A 20230-nucleotide genomic window follows, 5' to 3' on the forward strand; every position below is an offset into this window, starting at 1 on the left:
ATATATAGCCCAGTAACTTTTCCTCCCTTTCTGATGTGGGATCTTTCAAAGGGCATGTTTGGCAGCCATTTTCCTAGAATCAAATAGGAATGACCTAGCAGATAAAGAAGCTATGGCCATGTTGGCAACTATATATTTTCCTGATCATATTTCTAGTGCGCGGGGCTCTCAAAATCTTCCCAAAAAAGAAGAATTGCATAGCAACTCCATTTTGATCTGAAAATCTTCACCTAAATATGTTTTTGGAGTGAAATTGTAGGCTTCATTTCTTTTACTAAACGTCTCACCTAAATGTGCTTTTGGAGTGAAATTGTAGGCTTCATTTCTTTTACTAAACGTCATTGAATCAGAAAATTGCTCCAGAGAATGGTTATCAAACATGCTTAAATGTTTCAAAATGTATTTTCATATACTTGAAGAGGCGTTCGATATGTCCTTGAGAGTCAACATAATATTGCTCTAGTATTAGTGATATTTCTAATGATGAAGAAATATAAGCTAGGAGTAAGAGAGCTAGAAAATGGACTGCAAGAATCTCGGGGCAATCAATTATTTTGAGAAACGCAAATTTAGTATGATCTATGGTGATGGAGATCTGCCATTTGGTCTGTTATTTTGGATGCTTGGCCCAAGCATGAGTTCAAGCATGAGTTCTTTCAATCACACACTTACCCGTTGTCTTTATAGATGTTAAAATGGAGTGCGGATATCATTTCCCTTCTTACACCAGCACTGAGTACAAACTAATGGAATAGGACCACAAATTTGGGAGACCCGCCTAAAATCAGTTGGTGATTAATGTTAGTAGATTGCATGTGTGTGTGTGTGTGTGTGTTAGACATCATATCTATACAGAATTTTCTCTTCTATACAGAATTCCCTCTTCTCACATTCAGAAAAAAACTGAATGTATGCTAAGAAACTCAATATTTCAAACACCAAATGGCAAGCTGTAGAGATACATTATATAACCGAATGCACATTTTATGATTATAGAAGAAACAATCACTCACCAGGAATTCTTTGGACCAGTAGCTGAAGTCTGTTGCTAGTGCACCTAAAAATCTTGGATTCAAGTCCTCTTGGCCTAAAAACATAATATCTCTGTGGCTTTTCTATGCTTCCAAAGATTGAATAGCAAGCTTGGCTGCAACCATGGCGATATTATTCTTAACTAATTCTATTGAATTTGCTAGCCTTTCTGATGTGTCATCCAAATCCATTGCTCTTAACTTCTCTCTCTGCAAAGCCAGCAATTCTGAACGTGTTGATCCTGCTTACAAGAATGTGGGAACACCAGCTTAATATTATATCATAATCTAGTTTTACTTTAGGTTTATCTGAACATGTTGATCCTGCTTACAAGAATGTGGGAACACCAGCTTAATATCCTAATCTAGTTTTACTTTAGAACAAATGAGATTACACATAAATATAATGCCAAATGATAAAATCATCATCATTTCTCAGAAAACATAGCATGTAACATATACATATCAAGGAAATGGTGATGCATACAAGTAGAGTGTGAGACCCAAAACTAACACTATCCTATATGCCACTTCAACATTCAGGCAACTAGAAGTGGGTCATCAGTAACTTGACTATTACATTGTAATCAAGATAAAATAGAAACAATTGAAAAGGGGAATAATTTGTGCTGCATTTGATTTGGAGATGTAATTGATGTTCCATATAATCGGAATTTTAAAACAAGATGACATTTCTATCAATTATTGTAGCTGTTTAAGATATTAACTAAAGCAAAATCAACACATAAAAACATGGTATTCCATGGGATAGAAATTAGCAGCATGGTACCTGAGATCATACGTTGCCTAAGTACGGATACGAATGTTGAATCTGACACGGATATCAAGTGTCAGATTCGGCAAACATCAAAAAGAAAGATTCATGAATTCGCCAAAATATTTTAATCAATTTTAAAATTTTAACTTTTTTAAGTAATACTATGGTTATAAGAAGTAATATATTGAAATTTTAGATAGGTTAAGTAAACATAATGTTTTTATTTCCATGTAAAGGCTTATTATAAGTATTCAGACAAAAGACTAGATAAAAGAGATCTGCAAGTGTCGCAGAGAATCCTGAAGTATTGGAATCCTACACGGGTACTTTGCCAATTCAGAAGAATCCGTGTAACATGGCTGAGACGATACATAATAAGAACTGTAAAGCGGTTACATTAGATTGTGCCTGCCTAGGTATGAGACTTAGGTGGGAGCCATTCTGGTATGGAACAGGTTTAAAGGGCCTAGTAGCCTACTGCGTTCCATCAGTTCTAGAGCTTTTGAAGGAAATGTGCTTTACAAATTTCACCCTTAAGGATTTTGTATTGATGAATTTTGAAACTTTCTGAAATTGCAGTAAAAGATATTTTACCTGTAATAGGTTGAAGTGCTGAAAAGGATATCCGCTCGACTAGTGTTGGAATGAAAGATTTATAACAATCTATCAACAGTTCTTTCTCAGCCCATCTTAGAGAGCTTGTAAGAGGAGTTTGCAACAGTTCATCCTTCGAATCCTGTGAGTTGCGATTTATGAGTAGTGATCCAATTCAATGACATCAATAGCAAAATAGGAACTGTCATAAAATCAATAGCAAAATAGCTTACGGCAAATCGATGAGTACCCTCAGTTTAATTTGCAAGCTATGCAGATTGTAAAGATCTTCCTTTAGCTTCATAACTCTGGAATTTATTTTGCTTAGACATTCTGGAATTTGATCTCTAATTGGTATGACAATTCCTCTCAAGTAGGGTTCCATCTGAGTCAATAAAAGATTCACATTGCCAGTGGGAATTATGGAATGTGTGATTTACACATTTTCTATTGTGATACACATACTGACGTTTTCATGAACTAGAGAATAGTGTAATGGAACCACTAATGATCACTAAATCACCAATAAAAATAGAAATCAGAACTAAAAAGAGGTTTCCTCGAATCTGAATCTATCTCAAAATGCAACGTGACCAAGTCCCAAGCACACAAGCTCTACAAAAGTTTAAATATATAGTTAGATGCAATTAAGGAATGTTAATTAAAGAAACATAAGCATATTATGTTAATTTTTATAATTGGTATAAGGAATCAAAACACACACATATATACATATTATTTGCATGTAGTTGTCATGTATTTCTCTGTAATGTACACCTTCATTGTGCATCTACATGTTTCAAATATGGGAGACTAATCTTTTTCACGTTTTAACTATATACATGGCCCGAATTGGGTAGTAGGCTTAAAATCCAAAACTTTCTTTCTTCTATGCATTCTCTTACATGGTACTAAAGAAGGTCGAGGGGATACTAGGGGCAGATTTAAGTGGCTTGGGAGAACTCATATCCGATAAGCAGGATACAATGTATATTTGGAAGTTTGAACATGGCTTCATCAAGCTTTCATCCTCTTTGCTTGTCTAAGTGGTTTCACCGGTGGGCTTTGTTTCAACTTGATAGGGAACTAAATGAATTCTCCATCCAGACAAGTCTTTGTTGATGGATCAAAGAAGTTCTCAACTTCTTTCCATTCTTAATCCACGCTCTAGTTTTTTTTATCGACATCATCTCTGGAATATTTTATTCAAATAAATCAGAGGTATTTAATGTACTACTGATGATAAACTCTTCCAGCAGCTCAATGAGGTAGGAGTTGAGCCCCACCCTCAATATTTTGCAACAACTTCAACTTGTTGTAGGCTTCTGAAACATTACCATATTACCTCCTTTAGATGTTGTGCAGATGTCTTGCATTATGGCGTTATACAGGACCCTGTGGCAGACTAATGTGTGTGACGCACAGGCAGGTTGAGTTGAGCAATTAGCTTGCTGGGGGGTTTACGGTTTGTAGGTTTGCGTTGTGATTTCTTGGCCGACAAGGAGAGTTTGTAACCTTAAAACAAAAAATAGTGAAACTTTTCTCCCATGGACGTAGAGACACACCACCAAACAACGTAAACCTTGTGTTCTTTGACTTCTTTCTTATGCAATTGTGTTTCTTTGCATCTCTTCTTGACGTTTTGCTGCATATAGTGTTTGATCCTTATTGAGAAGTATCTACGGGATTTCTACATTAGACAATGAGTTGGTCAACATCATTCTTGCAATGTCTTCAGCTTTTGGCCAGGTTGATTACTTACGCCAAATTCGTGTACTAGCCGACATTGTCGAGCTGGGATCCGTGACCATTCGAAACTAAACTTTCCATCTCATATAGTGGGAAAATGAATCAACTTGTTTTGCACTCGGTCAAAAAATAGTCTGACTCTTCTGCCGTGGACGTAGAAACACCCCCAAACCATGTAAACCTTGTGTTCTTTGACTTCTTTCTTATGCGTTGTGTTTCTTTGCATCTCTTCTTGACGTTTTGCTGCATATAGTGTTTGATCCTTGTTGAGAAGTATCTATGGGATTTCTACATTAGACAATGAGTTGGTCAACATCATTCTTGCAATGTCTATAACTTTAAACCTCTTCATCTTCTGGCCGGGTTGATTAGCTACGCCAAATTCGTGTACTAGCCCGACATTGTCGAGTTGGGATCGTGACCATTCGAAACTAAACTTTCCATCTCATATAGTGGGAAAATGAATCAACTTGTTTTGCACTCGGTCAAAAAATAGTCAAACTTTTCCGCCGTGGACGTAGACACACCCCCAAACCATGTAAACCCTGTGTTCTTTCTTATATGATTGTGTTTCTTTGCATCCTTGATGTTTTGCTGCATATAGTGTTTGATCCTTGTTGAGAAGGTATTTCTTGGATTTCTACTCTAGAGAATGAGTTCGTCAACATCATTCTTGCAATGTCTATAACTTTAACCTCCTTCTGAAGACATTGGATGTGATAGGCATTGCAGCCCCATAGGGGACTTTTAAACTTTAGACAATATAATAAGAGAAAAGTATAGAAAATAAGTTAAATAAGACTTATCTGTTTGTCCAGAAGCCCATAGGGTTGCATCTTAGTACAGGTTTTTTGGAGGAATTCTCACTTTGTGGTGCACCTAGGCCTTTTTTCACGGATAAACTCAGTAGGATACTTAGATTCGTCGATATCCATCGTCTCTCCTAGGTTCCAGTTGGAGAACTCAGTTTCTAGGTTATCTATACTGAACTTAGCATGTCTAATTTGGTAGAGGAAGGCTCGAAGGCTTTCTTTTTTGCCCTTAGCTATTACTTTTCTTTTCTTCACCCCTAGGATGATGTACCTTTCTTCTAACCTATGGGTTGCATCTTAGTACAGGTTTTTTGAAGGAATTCTCACTTTGTGGTGCACCTTTTTTCACAGATAAACTCAATACGATACTTAGATTCGTCGATATCCATCGTCTCTCCTAGGTTCCAGTTGGAGAACTCGGTTTCTAGGTTATCGATGCTGAACTTAGCATGTCTAATTTGGTTTTTTGGCGAGTTTTTTTCAGCAAGAAGTGGAAGGCTCGAAGGCTTTCTTTTTTGCCCTTAGCTATTACTTCTCTGTTCTTCACCCCTAGGATGATGTACCTTTCTTCTAACCCTCTTTAAGTTTTATCTTTGATAATGTTGTAATTTTGCTCAGCTACCTCCATGTTGTAATCGTATTAATCTTTCTTAAATATTTCTTAGTTTGCTAATGTTGTAATCATTTTAATCTTAAATCTTTCTTAGTTTGCTAATGTTGTAATCTTTCTTAGTAATTATTTCTAACCTCTTTGTAACCATGTACTTTTTCTAATAATAATTGCTCCTCTTCAACCTCTTCTCTTTTCTTCTCTATTCCTCCCTCTCTTCATCCTTTTACCCTTCAACCTCTACACCTACAATCCTTTATATATATACATACATACATACATATATATAGACACACACACACACACATACATATATATGGGATTTGCTAGCGTCCATCGCAGAAAGCATTTTACGGATGGTCTGTTGCATCTGGCAGCAGCCACAGAGGCTCACTTTTCAGCAGATTTTGTCTTCATTCACGAGGTGGCTGCTGCCAGATGCAACAGACCATCCGCGAAATGCCTTCTGGGATGGACGACTATATATATATATATATATATATATATATATATATATATATATATATATATATATATATAATGGAAAAGGTGTGTGTGTGTGTGTGTGTGTGGCGGGGGGGGGGGCATTGTTTGGATGGTCCAAAGCATTCATTTGATAGGCCCTCATATGGATAGGGTGTGCCCAAAAAATCAGCTCCATGGGATCATCCTAGCCCTTCAAACTGTGGAGGCAAAATATGGGCACATTTGAGAAGGTTTATACATGTTCATTTTTACCTCCACAAATCGTAGGCCCTCATATGGATAGGTCCAAAGCATTCATTTGATAGGCCCTCATATGGATAGGGTGTGCCCAAAAAATCAGCTCCATGGGATCATCCTAGCCCTTCAAACTGTGGAGGCAAAATATGGGCACATTTGAGAAGGTTTATACATGTTCATTTTTACCTCCACAAATCGTAGGGTTGGGATGATCCTATGGAGCTGATTTTTTGGGCACACCCTATCTATATGAGGGCCTATCAAATGAATGCTTTGGACCATCCAAACAATGCCCCCTCCATCCCCCCCCCATGTTTGTTAGCTCTACCTCATATAAGCGAGCTCTAGCTCAAAAACACTTTTCCCACGAGTGCCCCCTTAGGGCACCACGCGTTAAGGTGCATTGGAAATGATATTTTCCAATCATTTTACACACTGTTTGACAAAAATACTCATTTTCTGTGAATTTATCAAAAGACGTGTAAAATATCATTTCCTAAGGGCACTCGTTAGCAAAACCCTATATATATATATATATATATATATATATATATATGAGGAAAAGGATTGTACGCTCGAGTGTACCAACCTTATGGTACGCTCGAGTGCCCAATCACATGTGGGCCCACATTTTTAGGATGATCCAAAGCATTCATTTGAAAGGCCCTTATATAGACGGGGTGTGTACCAAAAATCAGCTCCATAGGATCATCCTAACCCATCCATTTGTGGAGGTCAAAATGGACAGATACTGTTTGTCCACAAATCTGCCCATTTTTACCCTCCACTTTGGAGGAGTTAGATTCAATGGAGTTGATTTTAGGTACACACCCTATCTATGATAGGGCCTTGCAAATGAATGCTTTGGATCACCACAAAAAAATGTGGGACCCATGTGATTGGGCACTTGAGCGTACCATAAGGTTGGTATGCTCGAGCTTACAATCCTTTTCCTCTCTCTCTCTCTCTCTCTCTCTCTCTCTCTCTCTCTCTCTCTCTCTCTCTCTCTCTTGCTATATATATATATATATATATATGTATCATTAAGTTTTTGTTCTCCCATGTAATTGTGCTAAAAAAAGTCTCAGTGTAAGGAACCATAATATCATTAAGTTTTTGTTCCCCCATGTAATTGTGCTAAAAAAAAGTCTCAGTATAAGGAACCAAAATGGGGGGTGGGGAACAAAAACTTAATGATCCATATATATATATATGTGTGTGTGTGTGTGTGTGTACACACACACACACATATATATCATTAAGTTTTTGTTCCCCCATGTAATTGTGCTAAAAAACAGTCTCAGTGTAAGGAACCAAATGGGGGGTGGGGAGCAAAAACTTAATGATCCATACACACACACACACACATATATATATATGAGGAAAGTTCGAACAGTGACTAGGTGTCAGATGAAAATCATTAAACTCAATCACTATTAATAATTATAACTCTATTGTCAGATTAAAATCATAACTCTATTGTCAAACCTAAAATTGTGTTAGTGAAAAACTGTTACTAGCAGAGCTCTAAGCTCAAAACTAAAATCATGTTCGCGACTTACCTGTATAAACTGCACAATGTTAACACGACCAATGCCTCGTATAGAAACTAAAGCTCCAATTTCCAATCGTTCAACCTGAACCATGAAAATAGAGAAATATTAGTTCGGAGAATACCTGTAATAATGAAAATTGAAGTATTTGTTGGAGTCCAGAAGCTTACATTTTCAATAAGAACCAAACAACCATATCTAGCAGCAAAGGATGCTTGAGCTGAAGATTCAACATTATGAACTGGCTCTAACACAAAATGGACAAAAAACTTCTTCTTTCTAACTAATGACTGCAACCAAATAGAACAAACAGGAGATATAAATGATGCACAAAAATTATAGTATTGAACTTATGACTATAATCACTCTCTTTTTTTATCCAAGCGTCATGGGATGAAGATTTATGTCATCAGTCAAAGATCCCTCTAATAATAATGAAATGATAAAATAATCTGATGAGTGAGATTTCGAGTAAGTGTTTACAGAATCTTTTTTTTTATGACTTAGGATGTCCCCACCCCCTTCGGGAGTAGGACTAGTCCCTACGGATACACGCAACGACCCACTCACCACGTGTATCAGGTAAGTCGGGGGCGGGATTCGAACACTCGTCAACAGGGAGCAAACCCGTGACTTTATGCCGAAGTGTTTACAGAATCTTCTTCTATCCAAAGAAATGATTCATCGAAATAATGAGTTATCCTTTGTTCACTGGTCACCTGGTGGGAAGAATGAAAAGTTAGGGAAGTATTCTATTCCTATCTTATTGACCTAGGCATACAGAGACAAGTCAAGGCGTTTCTTTGAGTTCCACCTCCTAGTTCCTCCCCCAACTAGTCCTCTTGATCGGCCTATACTCTGATGTTCGTCCCGACATGCATGAAATCCATAGCAAGGGTTTCCCCCAACTATTCCTCTTGATCGGCCAACGCTCTGATGTTTGTCCCGACATGGTTCCTTGTCTAGTAGTCCAAGACTACAAAAGATGCAAACGGAACACAAATGGAAAAGAACAAGTCACAAATTGAAAAAATTAAGACTGTTGATATTTCACTAATTTTGGTTTCATTACAATTAACCCTAATAAGTAGTTATGTAGAACACTCAAAGGGATGAACATAGAATAATATAAACACAGAGAATCCTAATCTAACTTCACTATCTCTCATCAATCCTAGTGATAACCAGTGTTCTAAAAAAGCACTGGGCGGAGCTGGGCGGCTGACTAACCTCTCAGCGCCCAGGCGTTTTGAGGCGTTTTTCATTTTTTTAGATATTAATATATTTTCATAATATCTTGCATTTTTTTATATAAAATATAAATACTTGAATACATAACAATCCAAACCATTTTATGCATAAGCACTAAACATTAAATAATAACAAAAAGTCAAAAACATAATAAGAAATTAAGCATAAAGTACTTAATAATTTAAATATTTAACAATACAACACAAATCCATGACAAAAAAAATATTAAAATCCAAACACTTCTTCAGTCTTCACCAATCATTGACCTCTCCCTCCAAGACCAAGACTCTATCTTCATCGGAGTCTTCGAACCAGCCCCCCGCCCAGGCCCACGCTCTGCGCCCAGGCGCCGCCTCATCGCCTAGGCCCACGCCTAATACCGCCCAGGCGGTGAAACCGCTTTTTTAAACGCCCAGGGCCTGGGCAGTGCGTTTTTTCTGCGCCCAGTGCCTAAGCGGCGCCTAGGCGGACGCCTTTTAGAACAGAGGTGATAACAACCACCTCATCTATCATCTGAACGATCCAACGGTGAGATCTCGCATACTCTAACATGATGAGTATTTATGTAGAACACTCAAAAGGAATAAACATAGAATAAGATAATCACTAATTTAGATAACCATAAAAGACTCCTAATCTAACGTAACTACCTCTCCTCAATCCTAGGTCGCCTCAACTATCATCTGCACAATACAACGATGAGATCTCATATATTCTAACATGCCCATAGTTGTTAGACACTTACGAGTCGTACGAGTCAACTCCCAAGTCGAGTCAATTCGCTGAGGAGAGCCTTTGTTGAAGACTCTTATGAGTCATCCGGTGACTCGAATGAGTCGCTACGAGTGGACTCGAAAAAAAATAAGACTCTTGCGAGTCGGGTCGCTAGGCCTGGGCTTTCTTGTTTTGATGGTTGAAAACTTTGAAGTTGGAACTTAGAACTTAATTATTTTTTGTGCATGCAAGTTACAAGCATATAGTTATTTATATTTTTGGCTTTATGCTTTATTTATGTGCTATTGGGTTATAGTTTTTACATGCTTCCTCTTTTAATATATAATTATATTTTTTACAACTAAATTTCTATTCTTGTCAAAAAACTCTTACGTGTAATGAGTTGAGTCGAGTCACGAGTCATGGGTTGACGACTATGAACATGCCACCCTCAAATGTATAAGGATTGGAAATCGGTATACCTATAATCACAAGACAATCCAGCAATAAGATCTCCATTATCATCTAGACAATCCAACAATGAGATCTCACATACTCTAACACGCCCCCTCAAATGTATAAGGATTGGAAATCGACATACCTGCGATTACAAGAAAATGCATCGGTAAGAAAAGTAGAATATTCTAAATTGATGCACTCTGTCGAACGAATGTATGTTGATTGACTATAACTTACTTTGCTTGTTGTTGACGCAGAAGGTGATGATGTTGTATGGTGAGCTGTGAGTGGGTTACGACTTACGAAAATAAATGGTTGTTGATGGACCATTGATCTGCTGATGAGTTTCTACGGATGATTGCATCTCATATGCTTTTGTTGTTGATGAATATGGTGATGTCGTTGTAAGGTGAGTCACAAAGTGGGTTACGAAAACCAGTGGGTCTCAATGGGAGTTGCCTCAATAAATGGTTGTCGATGGACCACTGATCTGCTGATGAGTTTCTGCGGATGATTGCATCTCATATGCTTTTGTTGTTGATGAACATGGTGATGTCGTTGTAAGGTGATTCACAAAGTGAATATGGTGATGAATTTGTTGTTTCTGCCCAGTGGGTCTAAATGGGCAGTTGCCATAATAGGTAAGATGGGCCTCAATGGGAGTCCTCAATAGGTAAGATGGGCAGTTGCCTCTAAGGGTGTCAATTTTGGCTCGGGCTCGGAAGCTCGCTCGAGCTCGGCTCGAAAAAAGTTCGGCTCGAGCTCGGCTCGAATCCTTAACGAGCTGAGCCCGAGTTAGGCCAGGCTCGGCTCGGCTCGGCTCGTTAAGGATTTAATATATTTAAATATATATATTATATATTAATATATACACTAAAAGGGTTGTCTAGGGAGTGAAAGGGGAAGGCAAAATATGTCACTTCTTTTTTGGAACCCCATTTGTTACTTGGACCACCCCCCCTACTGTAAAAGAGTAGTAAAAAAACAGTAGATAGGGCTGTCCAGGGAAGATGAGGGGTGTAAAATTAATATAATTCGAGCTCGATAAGGCTCGCGAGCCTGGTTCTAGCCCGAGCCGAGCTTAACGAGCCGAGCCGAGCCTGGCCAAGCTCGGCTCGGCTCGGCTCGTTTACACCCCTAGTTGCCTCAATAGGTAAGATGGGCCTCGAGGGATGAGATGGGCCTCAATGGGAGTCTTTATGGTTCGGTTTTCGATATTGATCCTCATGGGTACTTAAGTCACCTTTTTAGGCACACTTAAAGAGAAATGAGACGCCTCAACTGAAATGGACCAGTGCCTCAATGGGGAAAAATGGACCGCGATGGCCGAGTCCCCATGGGTCGATTTAATCATTGATCCTCTTGGGAATGTGTCGAGGGAACCGAAGTACCTCCCACTGGAATGGACCAAAATAATAAATTAGGGTTTGAAGACCTGAAAGAGCTAGTGACGAGGAGCACGAAAGACAACTCTTATCTTTGCTAATTATCTGACCACAAGCTAATTCATAAGATTTCAAAAACCTTATAATGTTATCGAGTGACAGTTTTGACATTTGGTAATATGATAGCATCGTCTACAAATAAAGTGAGATGATGGGACGCATCGTCTGGAACAAATATAGTTTTCTGCCATACCTTCTCAGTGAAGAGCTTTTCAAGGCCTCTACTGAGGACTTTTTTCGCGATAATGAAAAAATAAAGAGATATGAGGATCACCTTAGAGGAGGCCCTGGTTGACTTGAAAAAGCGCTTGGTGAAATGTTGAAAACCAAGAGTTTGATAGGCTACCTTTATCAAGTTGATGAAAAACTTATCAAAACCAAATTTAGCCAGAACTACACTAGTGAAAATTAGACATACCTCTTGGCTGGTTCTTTTTATAGATGACAGTGATGATAGCCATGTAAGATTTGGGAAGTCGTTATGGAAGATTTGCAAATAGAAAACCAAGAGTTTGATATGGCTACAATTACGAAATTAAAGAAAAAGTTGTCAAAACCAAATTTAGCCAGATCCGTCAGGAGAAAATCCCACCTAACTCGATCATAGGCTTTGGCTGTATCTTCCCTAACTGCTCCAACCAAATCTTGCGAAAAAAGTGAAAAAAGGCCCATCAAAGCTGTCAGGCCAAGAAGAACTATCCGCCGACATACCAAAAACCGAATTCTTAATTTCTGTTTCAGATGGTTGATGGAAAATCATAAGATTATATTATTAGCCTCTGTGATGATGGAAGGGGTCCTCTGTCAAGAAACCCCTCATTTTGAAATTTGCCTTCTTTAGACCACTTATTTTATAGAAAGAATCAACCACCTAATCCTCCACCCAAGACCCAGTGACCAGATTCTATTGATGTTGTCGAATATCTTTCTTTCAGCAACCGATGCGCGAAAGAGCTTTGAAACCCCTCATTTTGAAATTTGCCTTCTTTAGACCACTTATTTTATAGAAAGAATCAACCACTTCATCCTCCACCCAAGACCCAGTGACCAGATTCTATTGATGTTGTCGAATATCTTTCTTTTAGCAACCGATACGCGACAAAGCTTTGGGTTCATGTCACCCTCCTTCAACCATTTTTCCCTCGATTTCTGATTTTCCCTCTTTAGACCACTTAATTTTATAGAAAGAATCAACCACCTCATCCTCCACCCAGGACCTAGTGAGCCAGATTCTATTGATGTTGTCACATATCTTTCTTTGAGCTACCGATGTGCGAAAGATCTTTGGGTTCGTGCCACCCTCCCCTTCAACTATTTTTCCCTCAATTTCTGATTCAAGAACATATCTTCCTTCAACCATTTTTCTTAAAGCTCTCCTAAACGAAGATATGTTCTTAAATCAGAAATCGAGGGAAAAATGGTTGAAGGAGGGTGACAAGAACCCAAAGTTGTTTACATTGGGGAGCAAAAGCATACAATTATATTATTAGCCTCCATGATGATTGGAAGGGATTGTGTCAAGAAACTCCTCATTTTGAAATTCGCCCTCTTTGGACCCCACTGTTTTTTTTATAGAAAGAATCAACCACCTCATCCTCCACCCAAGATTCAATGTGTCAGATTCTATTGATGTTGTTGAAAGCCTTTCTTGCGACCAATGCGCGAAAGAACTTTGGGTTCCTATCACCTTCCTTCAACCATTTTCCCTCGATTTCTGACTCAAGAAAATCTCTTCCTTAAGGAGAGATTGATTGAGATTTTGTCTTGCAATTAATTGCTAAGGAAGCTCTAGACTGGGGAGCAAGCCTTTCATCATGTATGTTCTCTGCCAAGGTGACCAGATCTTCAACCCTTCTCACATTCTGAAAAACATAAAAAAAAAAAACTCTCCTGATTCTAAATTTTTTTAGAGTGTATTTTAACCTCTTCATTTTCACAAAAAGGGTTTAAAAACGTTACTCCCATGTCATTCAAAAAAATAAAAAAATGTCACGCCCATAAATTGGTAATCTTCTTTAACCACTAATATGAAAATCTCTCATTGACAGTCCACATCTTGTCTTCTTATACTATATCAACTCTCTCACATCATGCTTCTAAATTTCCCTCTTTTGTCTTTTTATACCTCTTTAACTCTCTCATGACATTCTTCTAAATTTCCCTCTTTTGTCTTCTTATGAATAAATATATGATATGGTATTCGGTTTCTAACAAATAAATAAAATTACAGATGTTAAAAAAATTATTTCGAAACAAACCGAAGGGCCAGGTGAATCACTAAATTGATATAGCGATAGAGCATGTATGCATGGAAGCAACAATAAGAAAAACACAACAAACACAACCCAAGTTAGTCAAATGCTTATTTAGAATGACATACGAGAGAAGAGATGAGAATGCAGAAATACCTCTTCTAGCAATGCAAGAAACCTTGCCTCATACAAATGCAATCTCTTACTCTCTGATGGAACAAGAACCTATAATCCCAAAGGAGGAAAGAATGGGAAAAAAACAAATTATTTTCAATAACTAGACTGAGATTTTCTCGAACTTTTAAAAAGTTGTAAATACTAATAAGTAATTTTGAAAAAAATTGGGAAGCATAACAAGTTTTCTCAAATAATCTTGTACGAAATGCAGAACTAAATTTTTTCAATTACTTTCTTCTCAAGATTAAATCAAGAAATTCTTGAATTTGTATAAGTCTATAGTTCATCGAGAGAGCCAAAAATTTTCAAAATAACAATAATAATTAAAAGATAGGGATTTGCTAGGGACCATCACAGAAGGCATTTTGGGGACCAGAGCAGCCACCTAGAGAATAAGATAAAATCTGTTGAAAAAGTTATCCTATGTTGCTGCTCTCTAATGCAATAGCCCTTCCGCGAAATTCCTCCTACGATGGTCCCTAGCAAAACCCTAATTTAAAAAAAAAGAAAAGTATAATGAAGTTAGTACCTCATCTGCTTGGAAAGGAAGAAGTGGAAGGTCTGTAAAAGATGCCTTTGCATAAAAGCGGGGGCGGGAATTTGTGGAAACTGAAATTTTCTTCAAAAGCTTGGAACCAAGGAATGGAGAAAGAGACGAATTAGGGATAGGGTTAGGGTTAGGGAGAGGAAGAGAAAGAAGTGCTAAGGCTGTATAGCTCATGGCCCTCTTTCTTCTTATCCAGGAAAATGAAATGAGACGCCTAACGGTCACATATACTCTGCCTTTAGATTTGAGAAAATGAACGGTCACATCGCAACAGTATAAAGTTACACAGGGCCCACATTTGTATGCGGTGGGAAACATTTTGTGTGGTGATCTTACCGTTGATATGCTAATCCATCCTGACCGTTGATCAAGTAAGGAAATGCCAAACTGAAGGACGTGTAAAAAAAAGTGAAAAACCAGCCTCATGGGCACCTCCTTGGATTCACATCGTCAAAGTGCATCTATGACTACTATCTTTTCACTACTATCAAAGTGCATTCCTCTACTATATGTTATAGATGCTAAACTAAGGGGCCCCTGCAAAACCCATTTGGCTACACGTCCACAATTTTTTTTTTTTTTTGAAATGGCAAGATGAATTCATTAAAAAGGAAGGGGACCGAGGTGGGCCTCAACCAAAATTACAAGAAAATAAAACAACAATAACAAGAAAGACAAATCTCAGGGAGGAAGGAAGTCAAACCATTCCAACTCCAACCTCCTAACCCCACTTCTAGCCAAGGAGTCCGCCTCCCCATTAGCAGATCGCCGAACATGATTGAAAACAATAGATGAGCCCGCAATTAAATCATCTATTTCATAAAAAATAGACGAAAATCTCCAAGGAGGCGACACCAACCCCTTCAACCATTTAATCACATTCAAAGAATCTCCCTCCACAATAGTGATATCCATGCTATCTCTCTCAAGCCTTTTTATGCCATGATAAACCGCCCTCACCTCGGCCTCCGAGGCATCACAAACTCCAAGAGGGCCGGCAAAAGCCCATATAACTTCACCACAAGCATCCCGACACAACCCACCAACATCGGCCGGGCCCGGGTTCCCAATACTCGACCCATCAAAGTTAATTTTGAACATTTCAATAGGCGGAGCCTCCCATCTCTGAACAATCGGATGCCGGATCTTCCTACTAAAGCAAACAATCCTCCAACCCTCCCATAAGTCAAAGGCCGATACAAAACGAAAAGCCGGTAAACTTCTCGCCCATGAAATAGTGAGCGCAATAATTTTCATATATATCCAATACGGAGATTTTACAACCCCTTCAAAGACACGGGAGTTTCTCTCTTTCCATATCACCCACCATGTTGCAAGAAGACACAAATTCCACAATACTTTGCCCTTCTTCTTCCATGGCACAAAGGTCCAAAGAAGAATCAACTCTGGAATAGAAAATGGAAAAATCCAACATATGCCAAATCTCAGAAATATCAAACTCCATACCTGACGCGTAAAGGAGCAATGCATGAAGAGATGATCCACAGATTCACCATCTTTCAAGCAGAGGGGGCAATGGTCAACAAGCATCATACCGCGCTTCCGGAGGAAGTTAATCGTTTGAATCCGATCACGACATACCGCCCACCGAAGAAACCAACTCTAGGCGGGCAATGAAATTTCCATACTTCGGCTGAAATGGAGGATATACTGCAAGGCAACAAGCTGAAATAAAAAGATTTGACAGAGAAAAAACCAGACGATTCCGCAGTCCATACTCTTTTATCCATACCGCTTCTCTTAATGTAGCAACCATCTAAAAGCTTAAGAAATTGGGCAACCGACTCTAGCTCCCCATCAAAGAAATTCCTTCTAAACCTAGGGGACCAAACTAAACTACCCCCCTTCTCGAGAAAAGTATTCAGAAACAAAACTCTCTTTCTCAGCGGCTACACGATATAAATTTGGGAATAAACTCATAAGAGGCTCCTCAGCACACCACACATCCCTCCAAAATTTTATTCGATCCCCCGAATACACTCTAAATCTAACCCTCAAAAGAAAAGCAAATGACATTTTCAAAATGTCACACCAAACAGTCAAACCTTGTTTCTTGAAATGGTTTTTAGATTCCCACTTTCCCGGCTTGCACCCATATTTACTCACAATTACCCTAACCCACAACTGAGAATTTTCCCCCCCGAACCTCCATAACCATTTTCCTAACAAGGCATGATTAAATTCTTTCACTCTCCTAATACCCAAACCACCATTTTTAACAGGTAAGCACACACTCTTCCAACTGACCAAAGAAATACCCTTTTTCCTTTCATTGCCTCCCCATAAAAATCTACGTTGGATTTGTTAAATACGCGATACAACACTGACCGGGCATTTAAACAAAGACAAAAAATATATGGGAATATTGGCCAACACCGCCTTAACCAACACAAGCCTTCCCCCTCTAGAAACAAGATTTATTTTCCATGATTCCAACCTCCTTTCAATTCTCTCTACAACAGGATCCCACAAAGATTTTTTTGGTCTCCCCACCCCCAATGGGAGTCCCAGGTATGAGGAAGGCAATTGATCAAGCTGACAACCCAGAGTCTTAGCCAATTCAAGCGCCTCATCCTGCGGGATGTTTAGGGTATATAATCTAGATTTATGAAAATTGGATCTCTGCCCCGTAATCAACTCATAACATCTAAGGGAAGATTTTAAATTCATCACTTGGATCATGTTTGGTTCACAAAACAGGATCGTATCATCAGCAAATTGAAGATGAGACACTTCTACCTGCTGGCTTCCAATCTTAAAACCATTGAATAAGCCCAACCCACTCCCTTTATTCAACAATCTGCTAAGAGTCTCCACCACGATGACAAAAAAAAGAGGGGATAAGGGGTCACCCTGCCTAAGTCCTCGAGATGACTTAAAAAATCCTTTAGGGGACCCATTAATCAGAATGGAAAACCAAGCCGAAGAGACACAACCCCTCATCCATTCTCTCCATTTACTTCCAAACCCCATTCTTCCAAGCAAGTAATCTAAGCAATCCCATTCCACCCTATCATAAGCCTTCTCCATATCCAATTTGCACATAAAACCTCCCATGCCATTTCTAAGATAAAAGTCAATGGCCTCATTCGCAACTAATGAGCAGTCAAGAATCTGCCTATTAGCCACAAAAGCACTTTGGCAATCTGAGATAATGGATGGAAGCACCATCTTTAACCGATACGCTAGAACCTTTGCCAAAACTTTGTATAAACATCCCACTAAGCTTATTGGACGGTACTCCAAAATTTTAGAGGCACCAGGAACCTTAGGGATAAGGGCAATGAAAGTAGCCCCAGTGCCTTTATCCAATGCCAACCCATGATAGAACTCCTCAAAAAATTTCAGGATATCCCCTTTTACATACGACCAACAGGATTGGAAGAAAGCTAAACAAAAACCATCAGGACCAGGGGCCTTATCCTTACTAATAGAGAAAACACCTTTTTCAACTTCCTCTTCTTCAAAGGGACTCTCTAATGCAACCCTCTGAGCCATATTCAGCCCACTAAACTCCAGATCTTCTGGAAGAGGTCTCATGATACCCTCAGACGAGTACAGGGACGTATAAAAATCCAAGATCACTCTAGTAACCTCATCCTTCCCTGACACTCTGATTCCATTGTCAACCAAAGATTCGATCCTATTTCTCCGTCTTCTGGCACTGGCCATAGCATGAAAATAAGCCGTATTTTTGTCCCCCTCCTTTAACCATCTCACTCTCGACTTCTGCCTCCACGTTATCTCCTCATGAAGCAGCAGTCCTTTATGCTCTTCTTTAACCCTACCCAATTCCTCCCTCGAAATTACGGACCCTAATCCAGATTCTTCCAACACATTTAAATCACCAATTCTATTTTCTAGCCAAACTTTTCTACTCGAATCAGCTTGACCTCTTTCAGCTACCCAATCCAGTTTCTGGCTACACGTCCACAATAATACCTCTATAATAAGTGATTATAGACGTTGTAAGCCATTATAGTCCCTTATTTTTCAAAAAGTATTGTACGGACCAAGGAAGCAGGATTCTTCCCTGGGAGCCTTCGATTCCCGCTTTCGATTCCCGCTCTGACAACCTTTAGTAGGATTTTTCCCTGGGAGCCTTCAATTCCCACTTTCGATTCCCGTTTCGACTCCCGCTTTCAATTCCCGCTCTGGCAACCGGTACGGACAACACTAAAGGATGATCCAAACCGTCCATATGACGGGCCATAACATAAATAGGTTGTGCCTGAAAAATCATTTCTATAGGATGATCCCAACCCTCCGATCTATAGATGAACTGTATATTATGGAAACCTCTATAGATCGGAGAGCTAGGATCATCCTATTTACATTATGGCCCATCATATGGACGGTTTGGATCATCCTATAGTGTGGTCCGTACAGTACTTTTTTAAAAAATAAGGGACTATAAGAGCTTACACCGTATAAAATTTCCTATAATACTACATACAAACCATTTTTCTTTACATTGCCATTTGTTTTCTTTCTAAGACTTTTTTTTTTTTTTTTGGAATTTGCAGCTGATTTCGCAATGTGGGGCCAATTACTTTAAAACGCATGTTTTAGTTGAGGCCTGTAATTTCACAACGGTGACCGGTTCATAGCAGGTGTGGGGCCCACTATTTCACACTTAAGGTTTTGATATGGTAAGGCCCACTAGTTTTCACTTGAAGTTTTGATATGATATGGCCCACTTGTACATACCCCTAGAGATGAGAGGCCTCTAACTTCAATCTTGGACCAGGATGATTGCTTCAAGAAGGATGTTTCATTTATCAATCAATTCGACGAGAAGAGCTGAACCCTACTCCAGAGGAGAGGAATAGGGCCTCTAACGCCTAAAAAACCGGAATCAAACCACTATATCTACCTAAACGGCTAATCGCATGCATGGGTGGGGCCACAATTTTGCACCCATGAGTGGGTCGTACCGAATTCACTTAAACCACTCAAACCCGTTCATCGGCTGGGGCTCGCCATTTTACCTCATGTTTTCATAGAGTGGGTCCTACAATCTCCACCCAAGCCTATGCATAGGGCGGGGGCCACTATTTTACACCTCATGTTTGGGGATTGAAATATTTGTACCTTTTTTTACCTGGTACAGCCCCTGCTCATGTAAAATTGTATTCATAATAAATAAATACACCGGAAAGTTTAAAAAAAGGAGGGGTGGGGGGAGAATATATCACTTTCCTTAGTGTATTCATAGAGTGGGGCCAGACCAAGAATACTAGTCATTCTCTATATATGGAAGATGAAAGTATGGGATGGTGGGCTGTGTGTTTGGGAAGAAAACGAAATAGGGTTTGACACCTCATCGATTCATTTCTTTTCATCGATTTTCTTAGGGAAATGATTTTAACACTTCACTATTTTGATTTTTGGCCAAAGTAGATTGTCCTCTTGTTTTTAAAGGGCATTGTCAGTGCTTTTTGGGAACTGTGAATAACCTTTTGACATGAAATGACAAATGCACCCGTTTTCATCACATGGGACACCCAACTG

At 39.0% G+C, this 20230-nt stretch overlaps 1 protein-coding gene across 7 annotated transcripts; it reads right to left on the reverse strand.

Moving 5' to 3' along the window:
• Positions 1 to 622: 622 nt before the first annotated feature.
• On the reverse strand, positions 623 to 14906 carry LOC143864700 (ATP-dependent protease La (LON) domain protein). Of its 7 annotated transcripts, XR_013241335.1 has the most exons (10): positions 14678 to 14905; positions 14128 to 14196; positions 11994 to 12065; positions 8021 to 8140; positions 7860 to 7934; positions 2654 to 2788; positions 2404 to 2545; positions 1822 to 1863; positions 1014 to 1273; positions 623 to 778 (listed from the first exon to the last, which is right to left on the reverse strand). XR_013241335.1 is itself a non-coding variant. In XM_077375468.1 (9 exons), the coding sequence occupies exons 1-9, from the start codon at positions 14867 to 14869 to the stop codon at positions 1116 to 1118; spliced, it is 1005 nt and encodes a 334-aa protein (XP_077231583.1). In that variant the 5' UTR covers positions 14870 to 14905; the 3' UTR covers positions 849 to 1115. The 7 variants fall into 7 exon arrangements, 6 of the variants coding, with proteins under 6 accessions (XP_077231583.1, XP_077231588.1, XP_077231585.1 ...); XM_077375468.1 differs by lacking the exon at positions 623 to 778 and having other exon boundaries at positions 849 to 1273; XM_077375473.1 differs by lacking the exons at positions 623 to 778; positions 2654 to 2788 and having other exon boundaries at positions 849 to 1273; positions 14678 to 14906.
• Between the last annotated feature and the right edge of the window lie 5324 nt (positions 14907 to 20230).

This window comes from Tasmannia lanceolata, unplaced genomic scaffold, assembly GCF_043159265.1.
Source record: "Tasmannia lanceolata isolate RefF3 unplaced genomic scaffold, GAP_Taslan_0.1 ptg000054l, whole genome shotgun sequence".
Classification (NCBI taxonomy): domain Eukaryota; kingdom Viridiplantae; phylum Streptophyta; class Magnoliopsida; order Canellales; family Winteraceae; genus Tasmannia; species Tasmannia lanceolata.